The sequence below is a fragment of the Leptonychotes weddellii genome, chromosome 13, assembly GCF_054177405.1.
Source record: "Leptonychotes weddellii isolate Sample4059 chromosome 13, ASM5417740v2, whole genome shotgun sequence".
In the NCBI taxonomy this organism is placed as follows: Eukaryota; Metazoa; Chordata; class Mammalia; order Carnivora; family Phocidae; genus Leptonychotes; species Leptonychotes weddellii.
In genome coordinates, this window is record NC_138381.1 from 47,607,433 (window position 1) to 47,623,850 (window position 16,418).

The following is a 16,418-nucleotide window of genomic DNA, read 5'->3' on the forward strand; positions in this document are numbered from 1 at the left end:
GAGTGTTAGTCCATTTCATTAAATTTTCAAGTTTATTAGCATATAGTTGTTGGTAATGCTTTCAAAGAAACAATGTTTGCTTTGATAAATTTTTTTTTTCTGGTTTCAAATTCTTTTTCTGTTTTCAAATTCTTTGATTTCATGCTCTTTATGTCCTTGCTTTAGATTTATTTTGCTTTTTTTTTTTTTTTGGTAGCATGTTGAGGTGTAGAATCTTAGACAAGTCTCAGATCAATAATCTAAGATTAATATTTTGTGCTATAAATTTTCTTTTTCTCTTATTATTTTTTTGGAGAGGGAGGTAGGGGAGGGGCAGAGGGAGAGGGAGGGAAAGAGAGAGAATCTTAAGCAAGCTCCATGCCCACTTGTGGAGCCTGACATAGGGCTCGATTTCACAACCCTTAGATATGACTAGAGCCCAAATCAAGAGTTAGACACTTAACCAATTGAGCCACCCAGGCGCCCCTATAAATACTCTTTTAAGAACTACTTTCACTACATCCCAAGTTTTGATAATGCTATATATTCATATTCCTACAGTTTGGTGTATTTTTTATTTCCTTTGCAACTTGTTCTTTGATCCATAGATTGTTTTAGGAATGTGTTATTCAGTTTCCAAGTGTTCTTAACATATTTTCCTCTTGTCTTTATATTGATGTCTAGTTTGGTTTTATTGTCAGAGAACATACTCTATATATACTCTTTTAAATTTGTCAAGATTTGTTTTGTGCTCCAGAATATGATCTGTTTTGGGGAATTTTCTATGTGTTCTTGAAAAGAATCTGTATTCTGCTGTTGTTGGGAGGAGTGTTCTGTAAATGTCAGTTTGATTCCATTGGTTGATGATATTATTTGGTTTTTTTATATCCTTGCTGGTTTTCTGTGTGATGGTGACTAAGATAGGGATATTGAAGTTCCCCACTTATTTGCAGGTTTGTTTATTTCTTTTTTCAGTTCTCTGGATTTTTGCTTTGTATATTTTGAACTTGTGTTATTTTGTGTATACACAGAATTTTTATGCATTCTTGGTAAGTGCATCCTTTTATCATTATGTAATAATACTCTTCTGTCCCTGGTAATTTTCTTGCTCTGAAGTGTATTTTCTGTGATATTCGTCAGCTATTCTTTTCATTCATGTTTGCCTGGTATGTCTTTTCTCATGTTTTGTTTTTTTTTTTTTTTTAAGCAGGGGGAGTTGGGAGAGGGAGAAGCAGGCTTCCTGTGGAGCAGGGAGCCGGATGCAGGGCTCGATCCCAGGACTCTGGGATCACGACCCAACCTGAAGGCAGAAGCTCAACGACTGAGCCACCCAGGCGCCCCTCATCCATTTTCTTTTAACCTACTTGTATCATTATATTTGAAATGAGTTTCTTGTAAACAATATATAGTTGAGTCACTTTTTTTATGGGTCACTCTCCCAATTTTATTTAGTGTATTTGCATTATGTTTACTGTAATTATTGATATATTGGGACTTAAGTATGTCATGTTATAACTTCTATTTATTCCCTTTATTTTTCATTTTTCTTTTCTGACCTTTGTATGGATTACTTGAACATATTTTACTATTCCATATTTTACTATTTTCTTTATAAGGTGATTTTGAGTATATATATATATATATTTTTTTTTTTTAGCGATCACTCTAGGGAATTCTGTATATAGACAAAACATTATATTCTACTAGTGAAGATATTTTACCACTTAAAGTGAATTGAAAATGAAATATTACCAAATTATGTCAATTCCTTAGCTCTCTCCCCTTTATAATTCAGTTTTTTTTTTTTAAGATTTTTTTCATTTATTAGCATGAGGGAGGTTGGGGCCGGGAGAGTGGGCAGACAGGGCAGAGGGAGAGGGAGAAGCAGACTCCTGGCTGAGCAAGAAACCTGATACGGGGCTTGATCCCAGGACCCTGGGATCATGACCTGAGCCAAAGGCAGATGCTTAACCAACTGAGCCACCCAGGTGCCCTATAATTTAGTTTTCTTAAGTATTACCTCTATATACATTGGGAACCACATCAAATAGTGTTATTTTGATTTCAGCAGTCTAATTTTAAAAACTCAAGAGGAGAAGTGTGGTCTATTTAATTTACCCATGTATTTGTTTTATTCTTCATATCTTGGTGATAATCTTCTATCTACTTTGTTTGATGTTAATATAGCTACTCCAGCTTTCTTTACATTAGTGTTAAGATGCTAACTCTTTTTCTAACTTTTTAACCTATTGTCACTTTATATTAGGCAGCATATAGTTATGTCTTAAAATTTCACAATCTCTGCCTTTTAATTGGGGTATTTAGACCAATTATATTTACTGCAATTATTGCTATGCTTGTTCCTGTTTTTTTTTTCTCTTATTTCAAATTGAGTATTTTTTGTGTGTGTAATTCTATTTTATTTCTTTCCTTTGTTGGATTATTAGTTGTTACTCTTGTTCTACTGATAATTTTAGGATTCAAAATATATCTTTAATTTGTCATAGTCTATCCCAAGTAATATTATTCACTTCACATACAATATTAGTACATCACAGCAATAATATCCATGCCATTTACTGTCTTGATCTTTTGTTCTTGTACATTTTACATTGATATATATTAAATATCGAACTGTATTCTGGTTTTCCTTTAAACAGGATTCCTTCCCTCTAGTTAATTGACACATTCATTACCTTACATATTTACCTTTTGTTGTTTGTTTGTTTGTGGTGAGAGCATTTTTAAGTTTTATTCTCTTAGCAGATTTCAGTTATACAGTAGAGTGTTAGTGACTAGATCTTCAGACCTTACTCATCTTATAGCTGACTTTGTGTTCTTTTACAACCTCTCCCTATTTCTTGCACTCCCCAGCTTCTGTCAACCAGTATCTGTAGCTTTTTCCATTTTCTCCTCTTTCCAGTACTACACTTGTGTGAGATGTTTTCTTTTAGTCCCTCATGTCTTTTATACCCACTTTGATATTTTCTGTTCCTTTTCTTTTTTTATTTCTTATGGGAAAGTTCATTGAATGTATCTTTGTGTTTTCTGATTCTTTCCAGCTATGCCACATCTAGTGTTTACCTTTTCCATTGAGTGTAATAGGGGTTCTGGCCTCATCCCCAATTCTGTTTATATCTGATATTGGGAAATGGTGTCCCTGGACACCTAGCCTATGTTTTGAGAGACCAGGGATGCCTACTCTTGAGAGTGTTGTTAATGGTTCCATAAGAGGTTCTTTTGTCATGATACATGGAAGTAAGAATGTCTTTGCTATAATTCCTGTATTCTTCAGAGAATCTTCTTATTGTGTAAGTCATAGTGAGCAATGTTTTATAAGTTTTGAAGCAGTAAACAATTTTGAAGGGACAGATGTAGGGGTAGTAGGAGAGATAAGGATACGGGCATTTATTTAGTCTTGTTTGCTGAGAGAGTTTATGATTTAGTAGGGTGGACCCAAGAATGTGTGTTTCTTGAGTTTTTTGGTGATGCTGATAACAGCTGGTCTGGGGAATATATTTTGAGAACTGCTGGATTAGATGATATCTTGACTTTGGGCTCTGATTCCTTTACCTTGAATTAGGGGTGTCGTCTAGCTTGGGGATCATTTTATTAACACTTAATAAAAGTTCTATAGCAATTTCTCTTGGTACTTAAGTAGCCTGTTTAAAATCACTGCATTAATGTTTTATTTTAGTGATCATTCAGGATATGTTCGTCCAGTACCAGTGCCACGCAGTTTAAATAGTGATATTTCCTATTTTGGTGTTGGGGGCAAGCAGGCTGTTTTCTTTGTTGGACAATCAGCCAGAGTAAGTAAAAAGGTTTCTTATAAATAAAAGTTGATTAAAAATATTTTGAGGTTGATTCTGTCTAAATGTGTTAACCAGTTTAACTTTTAGGAATTTTTTAAGTACTCTTTTTAATATTTAACAGATGATAAGCAAACCTGCAGATTCCCAAGATGTTCATGAACTTGTGCTTTCTAAAGAAGATTTTGAGAAGAAGGAGAAAAATAAAGAGGCAATATATAGTGGATATATTAGAAACAGAAAGGTATGATACATTTTAACTCATTAATTATAAAGTTATTACTGTTGGACATATGATAGAAACAAAAATTTTTTTTTCAATTTCTATCCAAGATACTTACACTATTGCTTTAAAAGTTGAAGGTATGGCATTTTCAAATTGTATTAATTTTCAGCCTTTTCCTTTTGTCATGTGAATAGCAAAAAGTGACTATTTACATGCTTTTTCAGGCTGGAAGTCTTCAGGCAACAACTTGTCTCATAAAGCTAGCTTCCTGGAAATTGCTCATAAAATAGTAAACTTTTTTCCTTACACTGAGATTGAATTTTTAAACCTTTTTTGGTCTAACAATTTCAAGTTAGATAATAAGCTTTTAGGAAATCAGAGCTCCAGAGAAATAAATGAGTGATTTATTTCTGTTAGAAATTTACATTCAGATTCTAATTTTAGTGAGCAGAATGTTAGCAAATTTGCATTGTGGTGGTGAGTATATAGTATTTATTGTATTATTCAACTTTTCTCCACCTGAAACATTTTAGAATTTTTTAAATGTTTTTTAAAAATTATGATTTTTAAGTAGGCTCCATGCCCAGTATAGGGCTTGAACTCACAACACTGAGATTAAGAGTCATGTGCTGTACCCACTGAGCCAGCCAGGCACCCCTAAAATCTTTAATTTTGAGCTGCTTAAATTTTTTTCTGATTCTGAAGTAAGTTGTAAAAAATGTATAGGAAACTTAAAGTCTCAAATTCTGGGAAGAAATTTCTAGTTGAATTTCTAGTCTTTTTTTTTTTTTTTTTTAAGATTTTATTTATTTGACAGAGAGAGACACAGCGAGAGAGGGAACACAAGCAGGGGGAGTGGGAGAGGGAGAAGCAGGCTTCCCGCCGAGCAGGGAGCCCGATGCGGGGCTCGATCCCAGGACCCTAGGATCATGACCTGAGCCAAAGGCAGGCGCTTAACGACTGAGCCACCCAGGCGCCCCTCTAGTCTAACTTTTTTATTTTTTATTTATTTATTTTTTTTTTAAAGATTTTATTTATTTATTTGAGAGAGAGAGAATGAGAGAGAGCACATGAGAGAGGGGAGGGTCAGAGGGAGAAGCAGACTCCCTGCCGAGCAGGGAGCCCAATGCGGGACTCGATCCAGGGGCTCCAGGATCATGACCTGAGCCGAAGGCAGTCACTTAACCAACTGAGCCACCCAGGCTCCCTAGTCTAACTTTTTTATTATATGCTTTCAGGGTTTTGTTTTTTGTTTTTTATTTTAATTCCAGTGTTGTTAACATACAGTGTTATATATTAGTTTCAGTGTACAATATAGTGATTCAACAATTCCATATATTACTCAGTACTCATCTAGATAAGTGTACACTTACCTGAAGCTAATGTAACACTGTAATACTGAAGTTAAAATAAAACCTCCTTATTGACATCTTGAGTTGGGGGTGGGGGAAGTGTACTCTTAATCTCCTTCATATACTTACTTTTTAAAAATATATTTACACTTTGAGCCACATTTTTTAACATTTTGGGTATTTCTCCATTTCATAAAATATTTTTGTACACGTGCACTTTTAATAGGTTTATAGCAATTTGTATTGTAATTTAACTATTCTATTGAGCATTTAACTTAAAGGATTTTATTATAATTATAAATAAAGACACTGCCATGAATGTCTTTGCATAACATTTTGCCCAAATTAGTTTTTTCTTCGTACAGATTATAGAATTTTAAAAGTGTGACAATGAATTTGAACTTTTTAAATGTTCACGGTGTGGATTACAAATTGCTTTTCTAAAAGGTTAAACCCAAGTCAAATACAGTCCCCAAAACAGTATATGGAAGTGCCTATCTGATAACTTCCTTATTTTTAAAAAGTGGAGTGGAGGGGAAGGCAGCAAAATGCTGGCAATTTGACAGGTGAAAATAATACCTTTTCTTTATTAAATGGGCTGAATATTTTTTTTTTTTGTTTATAAGCCACTTTCTTCTATATAACATCACATTCTCTTTTGTCCAGGAAATTTCATTTTGCTCATCTCACTTTTTCTTTCCCTTTTTAAATTTGTTGCATTTATTACACAGTTTACACATCTTATTATATTTACATAATAGTATTCCATCTTTTTCATCTTATGTTACTGTCCCAAAGCCCTATATGGTGTATTTGTGGAAATACTTGCCATGTCAAAACAGGTGAAAAACAGGAATTGAGAATTTAAGTGTTTCTCAAAACTGTATAGGTATGATAAAACTTGGATAGAACTATTATCTCTTGGGTCATCATTTCTGCCATTTTTTCCTGTGATTTGTGCTTAATTTGTGCCAACAAGCATCTCATGGATACTAATAGGTCCCTGGTCCTTTTTTTTTTTTTTTCCCCCTGACCAGTCTTTTCCAGCCTACTTTTTGGTTTCTCCAACTCTTATATACAGTCTTGTGTATAGAGTTGGCGGCTCTTGATTTACCACCAGGAGTCTTGCTTTTTCTAGGGGGCAATATATATGCCACTTAACACCAACAGTTCTCAAATCTGTATTTCTTGTCAAGACTTTTAAGATTGAGACACTGAATCAGGCTGGACTCCACTGAGGAAACAAATCATTCTAGACACTTCAAACAGAAAAGGATTTAATAAAGGGAATTAGATGCTTGCATGATCATTTGAAGGGCTAGGAATGAACTCTTTGCTCAGCCTCCTAGAAGGATACTCTGGGGCACTCTGAATTGGCCTTCAAGGGATGCTGCAACATCTGCTATAATCATGAAGTTGGAGGACCACCACTGGATCAGGAATTTAGAAACCTGCCTTATCTGTGATCCAGGAGTTGGAAAAGTCTTGCTGGCTCAGTTCCTCCAACACCAAAACACAGACCTTTTGGCTATAACCGGTGCTGTATCAGTGCTAACGCTTGAAGCCGGAACCTGAGTATCCAGTCGTTCAGTACCTTGCATAACAGAAAACATTCAAGAAATCTCAGGAAATGGCCTTCGTCTTATTTTCCCCTTCTAAATTTTTGGCTACTACATCTAATTGGTGAAACCTAATTTGCATCCACCACGTAAAATGTAAGGGAGTCTGAAAAGTAGACTTTTGGCTTTCCATTCCCTGCAGTCCAGGAAGGGACAATAAAAGGTGGGATGGGGTGCTCAATACCAGCTGATCATATCTGGCACACTCATTTCCCATTTCAGTTAGATGCCTTTCCCCAGATGTTCCATGAATATCTCACTTTTGGTGCATCCAAAATAAAATATATCTACAAACCTTTTCTGTTCTTTCCTCTTTCCCACTTTTCCCCCAACTACTCTTTGCAATTAACAGCGTCCCCTGGCCAAGTAGTTAGTAATCATAATCCTTGTTAATCATTCACCATTCAGTTCTTTTAACATAGTTTTTCATCTGCCCTTTCTTCCATCCATTTTCACTGCTTGATTCAGCAGACTCTTCTTTCATGATGTATTTATTATATACTTTAAACTACCTTGTTTGCCTTATACTCTCAAATCCTTCATGTTCTCATTGGGCTGGAATGTTCTAGTCATGCGCTAGGTAAATGTCACCCTTTTTTTTAACTCTGTAGCTCTTGGTTCATCTTTTTATAATGGCACATTGTTTTGTAATCATTTGTTTCTCATCTATCAGAATTTGTAGGGAGGGAAGGCACTGGTCTTATTTAACTCTATCTTCCCTTGTACCCATGTTGAGTCGTATAACTTAGAAGGTGCTCGATAAATATTTGGTAATGAACCTGCATCACTAGTAAACTAATCCACAAGCTCCCAAAGTGTATAAAATATTACTTGTAGCTGTAATATTAGTGTGTAGGGATGCATTGGAATGGTTTTGGAGGGTTTGTTTTTATTTTTAAGAAGTGGTAATGTATGCTTATTTTAAAAAATCAACCAGTTTCCTAGATGTAATAGTTTGGTGTGTATCCTTAAAAGCTTTTATGTATATGGCAACATACATAGTATATATATGCATGTAATTTTAACACATAAAGACTTAGAATAAATCGAGACGTTTGTAATTCTTATCCTCAAACACTCTTTACTCTTTCCCCCTCCCCACTTCCCTTCTAAGCAAGCTATAGATAATCTCTGAAAGTGGACTAGGGTCCAGGATTATTTTATTCCCTTTTAAACACAGTGCCTTTGGGCTAAGCCACCTGGGTTCAGGCTACAAACCACTTTTCTTGAACATGGAGGGCTGGGCGTTTATTCGTCCTGGCCAAGTTAAGTGGTAGGTATCCCAAGCAAGGTCTCATTCCACCCTAGGGTAAGTGTCTTTAGTTTTTTTCAGCATTTTAAAACTCAGTATATATATATATTTTCTTACCTTTTCTTTTATGATCCAAAAATTGATTTAATCAGCGTTGTGGTGTAGGGTACTCCTGTATATATGCCCGTTTAGCAATTTGTATTAAAGCTATCCTGTTCTCACAGCATTGTACATACTCATCTGATTTGTCTTGGGCTATTTTCCTTCAAAAGTTTTTTGAAGCCTGTTTATGAAACTAAGCGAATCATATTAAAAGTTAATGTAAATGTTATTTGTATATTATAATTAAGTGTATCTAATCTGTTGTATTTATATTCACTCTCCTAGCCATCTGATTCTGTTCACATTACAAATGATGATGAAAGATTTCTACATCATCTTATCTTAGAGGAGAAGGAAAAAGATAGCTTTACTGCTGTGGTTATCACAGGAGTACAACCAGAACACATACAGTATTTGAAAAATTATTTCCTTCTTTGGACAAGACAGTTAGCGTAAGTAATTACTTAATTCAGAACATGTTGCTATGTATTCTTTTTAAGACAGAAAATATTAGAGCTACATTGAAACCTCTTGGCTGTGTGCTTTGCTTCTGTCTCATTTCCTTCCCTTAAGGGCAGTAACCAGTACTCTAAGGTTAACGTTAAAACAGTTCTCTATTCTGTAAATATTTATTGATCACCTGTAGCATATTGATCATTATTTGAGGGGCAGGCTTTTAAGACCTATGATAAAATTTAAAATAAGCTTCAGAATTTATCAAATTCAACACCATCACTTTCATATTCCCCTTTTGTGCTTCTTCTCTATAGCACCTGTCATAATCTTGCATACCATGTATTTTCATTTTTTTTCTCCCTTCCTCCGTTGGAATGTCTTTTTTTCCTGCACTGCTATATCCCTATATCCCTAGTGTTTCCTGTTAAATAGTAGATGCTCAGGGCGCCTGGGTGGCTCAGTCGTTAAGCGTCTGCCTTTGGCTCAGGTCATGGTCCTGGGGTCCTGGGATCGAGCCCCGCATCAGGCTCCCTGCTCAGCGGGAAGCCTGCTTCTCCCTCTCCAACTCCCGCTGCTTCTGTTCCCTCTCTCGCTGTGTCTCTCTCTGTCAAATAAATAAATAAAATCTTTAAAAAAAAAAGTAGATGCGCAGTAAATGTTAATGAGTGCATGAAGTCTATTAAAATAATATATGCAAATGTGCCTATATGACATATTAATATATTTTCAGTACATCTTTGTGTATTTATTCCAGGAAAACTTTTAGAGTATAACATATTCCATTAGAACAAATCATCAGAATATTTAATGGTTCTTAGTTTTTTTCCGTAGTTACATAGTAAATACCATTTACTGGATCACTTCAATAATTTGCATTAGTCCACATTACTGAGTCTTGCAAAAATGGGTACATCTGCACGAAATTCACTTTTTTTAATTAGATATTATTTTATTAAGATTTTATTTATTTATTTGAGAGAGAGCACAGAGGGAGAGGGAGAAGCGGGCTCCCTGGAGCCTGAAATCATGACCCGAAGGGAAGGCAACCACCCAACAAACTGAGCCACCCAGGCGCCCATAAGATTTTATTTTTAAATAATCTCTACACCCAACATGGGGCTCCAACTCAAAATCTGGGATCAGGATTTGCACACTCCACCAACTGAGCCAGGTGCCCCCCAAATTCACATTTTTTAAAAAGTATTTTTTTCACATTTACCCAAAAGGCTATTAAACTTAATTTGAGATTCTTTATTTTATACATAAGTGTATACTAACAGTTTAAATTTTTTTCTAAAAAACTAAAATTTTAATTTAATTATTTTAAGATTTTATTTATTTGAGAGCATGTGTGAGAGAGAGAGCATGAGCAGGGGGAGGGGTAGAGGGAGAAGCCAACTCCCCACTGAGCAAGGAGCCCGATGTGGGACTCGATCTCAGGACCCTGGAATCATGACCTGAGCTGAAGACAGATGTTTAACTGACTGAGCCACCCAGGTGCCCGGAAAATAATTTCATTTTAGAAGTACCTTTTCTCTTGTAGAATATTGATGTTTATTGACTGTAACCCAAGAATTTTAAATATAGACTTGGGAATTTTTATTCTCTAAGTCCATATTTCATTAGCTATTTTGTAATTATTTCTTTTAACCAAAGGAACTCAGTGTACATAGCACATAATTAGAATATAATCTTGCACTAACAAAGAGTAACATATTACTTTAACCATTCTTTGAAACCTATCTGTTAAGCTAATTATAACACTTTCTGAATATATTGTAACCTTACTGTTGATTATGATAACACTTTTGAGGTGCATGAAGAAAGATCTGAAGATTTTCAGTGATTTCCTTTTATCTCATTATTCTAAAGAGTAGCTAGGATAATTTTTTAAAATTAAAATTCATACAAAGGAACATTGCAAATTCCTGTTTGAAGAGTAATGATAGATGTATGTTTTAGCCATGAATAGTCTCACCAAAATATCTTTTAAAACTTTAAAGTGGTAAGAGTTCTGAATTGGTGATTTTTGAAGGGATAATGTTGAATTTATTAGTTTTGCTTTGGAAATTTGGGGATGAGATTGTCTTGATGCTGTAGGAGAGGAGGGATGAGAGTTATAGAATGATATTCTCATATTGAGGAGATAAATTTAAATCCTACATACTCTCTGATATTTAAGTCCTTTCTAGAACATTCCTGACAAGTAGAATTATAGTCTCTTGCCTTCTGGTTTTCATTTTTTTGATAAACTATACTTTTGGGAGGTGTAAACTATGTGGGCTTTTTACGTTGGAAAGGCCTGGATTGTAGTCCACTTTTCAAACTCTAGTTCTGTAATCTTAGTTCAAGTATATAACCCCCTTGCATCCCAGTTTCTGTATCTATAAAATGAGGTATAGTAATACCTTCATCTTAGGATTGTTTTTACCATTAAATGGGATATGCTGTATTTGAGAATGCTTAGTATAGTGGCGCCTGGATGGCTCAGTTGGTTAAGCATCTGACTCTTGATTTCCACTCAGGTCATGATCTCAGGATTATGAGATCAGGCCCCACGTCAGGCTCCATGCCTGCTTAAGATTCTCTCTGCCTCTCCCCTCTTACCCCTGCATGCCCCCCCCAAAAAAATGCTTAGTATAATGCTTAGCACCTACCAAAGAGTAGTTATAAAAATTTTTTTGTAGATTATTTTATGAACTGTAATTTTATGAATTAAATGGAATTAAAAGTATAAAGTATTTTTCTGTATTTTAGGCATATTTATCATTACTATATTCATGGCCCAAAAGGAAATGAAAAACGTACATCAAAAGAAGTTGGACCTTTCAACAACATTGATATTGAAGTAAGATAAAATTCTTTCTTAGAATAATACAGATTATGAGGTATCTGTTCCAGTTCCAAGTGACTCTGGATAAGAAAAATCAATAATTAGACAACCTCTCTCTCCCTGTGTTTCTCCAAAGTACTTTGGCAAATAGATATTTAAGTAAAGAGACCATTGCTCAGCGTATGTGGTTTTTGAGCGTTTATTTACTATAGTACTTGATTTCTCTTTTTCCCCTGTCTTCTACAGAGCTAACATCATGTCTCAAAGCAGGGAGAAAAAGGAATATAAATGTTTCTCTTTGTTCATAGAAGTCTTAGGATGATGAAGTAAGGTTTAGAAGCACAGAATATTTGAATACTGGGTTCTCAATATCCTTGCCCACACATTGGGAAGAATTTCACATTATCATTGTCCCACTTCCTACCTCTAAGCACGAAACCTTAAATGTACTCCTGAGTTATCTGTTCATCAGCTCTGCTTTGCTCTTTCTTTGCTTACATTCTGTATTTTTAGTAGTGTATTATATTCCTTATTGAGATGCTACTTAATGGTTATTTAAGCCATATATAAACACATATATAATTAAGCTATATGATTATGTGTATAAATACAAGTTTTGCCTATTCTGTTGTTGGATCATAGTTGAGAACAAAAGTAAATTCACCATAGAATTTAATTATTTTTGTTTTATTTTTATTTTAGATTTCTATGTTTGAAAAGGGGAAGGCACCTAAGATTGTCAACCTAAGGGAAATAGAAGATGACATGCAGACGTTGTATATAAACACAGCAGCTGATAGTTTTGAGTTCAAGGCTCATGTTGAAGGAGATGGTGTAGTGGAAGGGATTATTCGATATCACCCTTTCTTATATGATAGAGAAACTTACCCCGATGATCCATGCTTTCCATCAAGTATGTTAATCTGTTATCTTAGCTACAAAATGTGAAGTTGTGATTTAGGGTTGTTTAACCATTATTATTAGTTGGGCTGTTAAGGCTAGATAAAATAAAACTTTTTTCCTTATGAATATCTTAGGTATTTATAATTTTTATAATTCTTGATTTTTGTGTGTATTTACTTCCAGATGAATAAAGCATTGGCTTTAAAGAACATTACATATTCTTTTCTCATGCATTTCTTACTGAACTTTTAGCTATGTACTGCATATTAATCCTTAAACATCCCCATATTGTCTTCCCTTTTTGTAGGTATTTATCAAGAAGCTTTAAGCTTTATATAGTCATACTGGTTTTTTCTTTATGCTTTCTGATTTTGTCTTGCTGTGGAAAGCCTTCATACACTTCAGATTATAAAAAGATCCTATAGTTTTATTTTTTAACCATTTTATGTTTAAATCTTTAATGCATTTATAATCTCCTTTTTTGTGTGTACAATGAGGTGGGGCTTTGACTTAATATTTTGCATGTATTTGGTTTCCTGGCATCAGCTACTGAATGTTACTATTTTTTAAATGGTTTGAAATATTACTTTCATAATAATATTAAGTTCCCATAAATACATAGATCTGGATTCTTTAAGGTATTGATATATTTTATGTTTATATACATGAGTAATGATACTCCTGTAGCTTTATACCATGTACTGATACCTGTAGGGTAGGAAACTTACTATTCTTTTTTGAGAAAATTCTTAATCTTTTGCTCTTCTGGATAAATTTTGGAATCACTTTGTACATTCCCTTTAAAAAATCCTAGTGGAATTACTGAAATTGCATTGAATTCATAGATTAACAATATTAAACTTCTTCATTCAGAATACTTCCTTAGTATATTTTTAGACTTGTGGGTTCTGGAACCAGATTTCCTAATTTAAATCCCATCTTTACCACTTTCTATTGTGTAAACTTTGACAAACGATCCTTGTCTCCATTTCTCTGTGAAATGGGAGGTAATCTCTTTCCTTGTAGAGGTGTTGTGAATGTTAGATAAGAAACTGGTGCAAATGCTTAGAATAGTGTCCAGTAAGTGCTCATACATGTTATTACTCAGTGGCTCTACCTCCCATGATTTTGCTTACGCCTTTTTAATTTGACATTTGTAATTTTTCTATGTGTAGACAAAAAGATAAAGTTCTTCAAATGATATCTTAAGTTTTCTCAAAGCAAAGTGATTTGGTTTAAAAGAAAGGAACTTCTTTGTGTTTTTTTGCGGGAGAAGAAGGGTTTATTTTGGGTGGGTGCCTCAATGCCAAAATAACTAAGGTGTTTGATCCTAATTTGTTTGGGTATATGAAAATGTATTGGTAAGAAGCATAAAAATGTTATAGGCAATTGTGCTAATTATGTGTTTGATGCTTTGTAATGTGTGTCACCTGAATCTGATCTTTGAAAAGTTAGTATTTGAAATAAAATTAAATTTAGTATTATTGATTGATTTGTTCAAACTAGGCAAAGTTGTTGCTACTAGACACTGTAGATTTCCCAGGTGACTTTTATGTGAACATATTGGTTCTGACAGAATTGTGAAACCTGTATTTGAGGTACAGGATTCAAGCTTCTATATTTGTAGGGAAGAAGGATTCTACTATAGGGCATAATCTCTGTATGTGTGACCCTCTTACTCTATAAATAGATTTTAAAGATTGCAGGCCCAGTAGCTAGTGTAGTACCCCTAACACAGATTGATAAGTATATAAGTAACTATATATTGATGTAAATCAGTAACACCCATTGGTAATGTGGAACCACTTTGGAAATCTGCCTGAGGGCAAACTAAGAGTAAAGCTGTCGCTAAGTTGTATAGAAAGCAGTGTGAGATATCTTATGAGCTTTTGTTACAGTTTCTCTGAAGCAACTTTAATATTTCACTTAAAGAAGTTGGTTACTCAGTGGTAAAAATTACATAAATTTTATAGCAATAAACAGTTTGCTCCACTCATGCCTTTGCTTTAGAATTAAAAGATGAAGATGATGATGATGATTGTTTCATACTTGAGAAAGCAGCAAGAGGAAAAAGGCCTATTTTTGAATGTTTTTGGAATGGACGGCTAATACCATATACATCTGTTGAAGAGTGAGTTTTGATTTTTGCTGAAATTACACTGTTTCGTAAATCGAATTTTTTACTAATTATAGTATTAATATTTTGTTCTGTTCAAGCTTTGACTGGTGTACTCCTCCAAAGAAGAGAGGGCTTGCACCAATTGAATGTTACAATAGAATATCTGGTGCATTATTCACTAATGACAAATTCCAGGTCAGCACAAATAAACTGACTTTTATGGATCTTGAGCTAAAATTGAAAGATAAGAACACCCTTTTTACAAGGATTTTAAATGGACAGGTATGATTTTAAATATCAATCTTGAATATTTGCATATGTTCTATTTTAAGTACGATGAAAGTCACAAATATGAATTTGTACTGATAATTTACATGCTTTTTATTAAATCAAAAGAATATAAATTTTCTTCATGAGCATTTATGTGTTGACATTACTCAAAAATTTCAAAACGATTAGACTGTGTTTGAATAAAATTTACAGACCTTTATTTAGATCTTAATATCAAGACCTTAACAGTGAGTAGAAGCTACAGAAGCATGTTGACTTGATGAGAGCATATGAGAATAATATTATATACTACAAGGGTTATATGTTGAAGTGCAGTATAAAAATTTGGTAGGCATAATTTTTTTAGTGATTAAGATACTGATTTTCCAATTGCAAGTTAGAAAAATTTAAGGTGAAATCATTTTTAATTTTGTCCCATTTTCATTTGGAAATGGTGTATTAATGGAGTAAGGTATATAGGAAGAAATGAATTTATTTAACTTTATGTGTTATCTTCCATGAGAGTATGTAGTGTGGAGATTTTCTTCCTTACTAATTCTCTTAAAGACAGGCGTTAAACAGCTTATGCTTGAGTATAAATCTCTCTATGTATCTCCCAACAGGGCAAAGAACAATAAGCAGTGACACATTTTCTTAAGTTTTAGTAGAAAACACTTAGTTTTTATTTCATGTCTTAACTTTCTTGAATAGGTAATACGGATATATAATACGTAACTAAAAGGAAAAATGTGAAATGTGTTTTGTATAGCAGTGTTTCTCAACTTCCTTCCTTCTTTCTTTCTTTCTTTTTTTTAAGATTTTATTTATTTATTTGACAGAGAGAGACACCGCGAGAGAGGGAACACAAGCAGGGGGAGTGGGAGAGGGAGAAGCAGGCTTCCCGTGGAGCAGGGAACCCGATGTGGGACTCGATCCCAGGACTGTGGGATCATGACCTGAGCCAAAGGCAGACGTTTAACGACTGAGCCACCCAGGCGCCCCTCTCAACTTCTTTTTCATTATCATCCTCAAAGGAGCTTTTTAGACTTTTTTCCCTCTAGTCATTCCCCCCAATGATATTTACATACTGTAGATATACTGTATATATATTTATTATATATATGTATATCCGTGCTTGATAAATGGAGAGATTTTTATCACCTTGTTGAGAATGTGTATGGTTCACAGCGAGGAGCCTTCTGCTTACCCCTTTCCCATAACCAGCTAGTTCTCTTTCTCGTAGGCAGCCAGTGTTCATCATTTTTGGTGTACTCTAGGATTTATACAAGGGAAGGAAAGCTTTGTTACTCGTAGTAACCATTGAGACCTTGGTTCCAAAGATGATAGCAAAGATTTTCTTTCTTAGCAATGCTTCTGTTAGAAATCTAAAATTAGGGCGCCTGGGTGGCTCAGTTGGTTAAGAGACTGCCTTTGGCTCAGGTCATGATCCTGGAGTCGCAGGATCGAGTCCTGCATCGGGCTCCCTGCTCGGCAG

General features: G+C 34.4%; 1 protein-coding gene across 1 annotated transcript in view; it reads left to right on the forward strand.

Moving 5' to 3' along the window:
* Positions 1-16,418, forward strand: part of SMCHD1 (structural maintenance of chromosomes flexible hinge domain containing 1) — a 125,506-nt gene that overhangs the window by 30,741 nt on the left and 78,347 nt on the right. Inside the window, exons 6-12 of the mRNA XM_081802545.1 lie at positions 3,677-3,791; positions 3,916-4,035; positions 8,628-8,794; positions 11,556-11,646; positions 12,334-12,544; positions 14,545-14,665; positions 14,752-14,935. Coding sequence (XP_081658671.1) covers positions 3,677-3,791; positions 3,916-4,035; positions 8,628-8,794; positions 11,556-11,646; positions 12,334-12,544; positions 14,545-14,665; positions 14,752-14,935 — 1,009 coding nt within the window. The remainder of the gene's footprint in view (positions 1-3,676; positions 3,792-3,915; positions 4,036-8,627; positions 8,795-11,555; positions 11,647-12,333; positions 12,545-14,544; positions 14,666-14,751; positions 14,936-16,418) is intronic.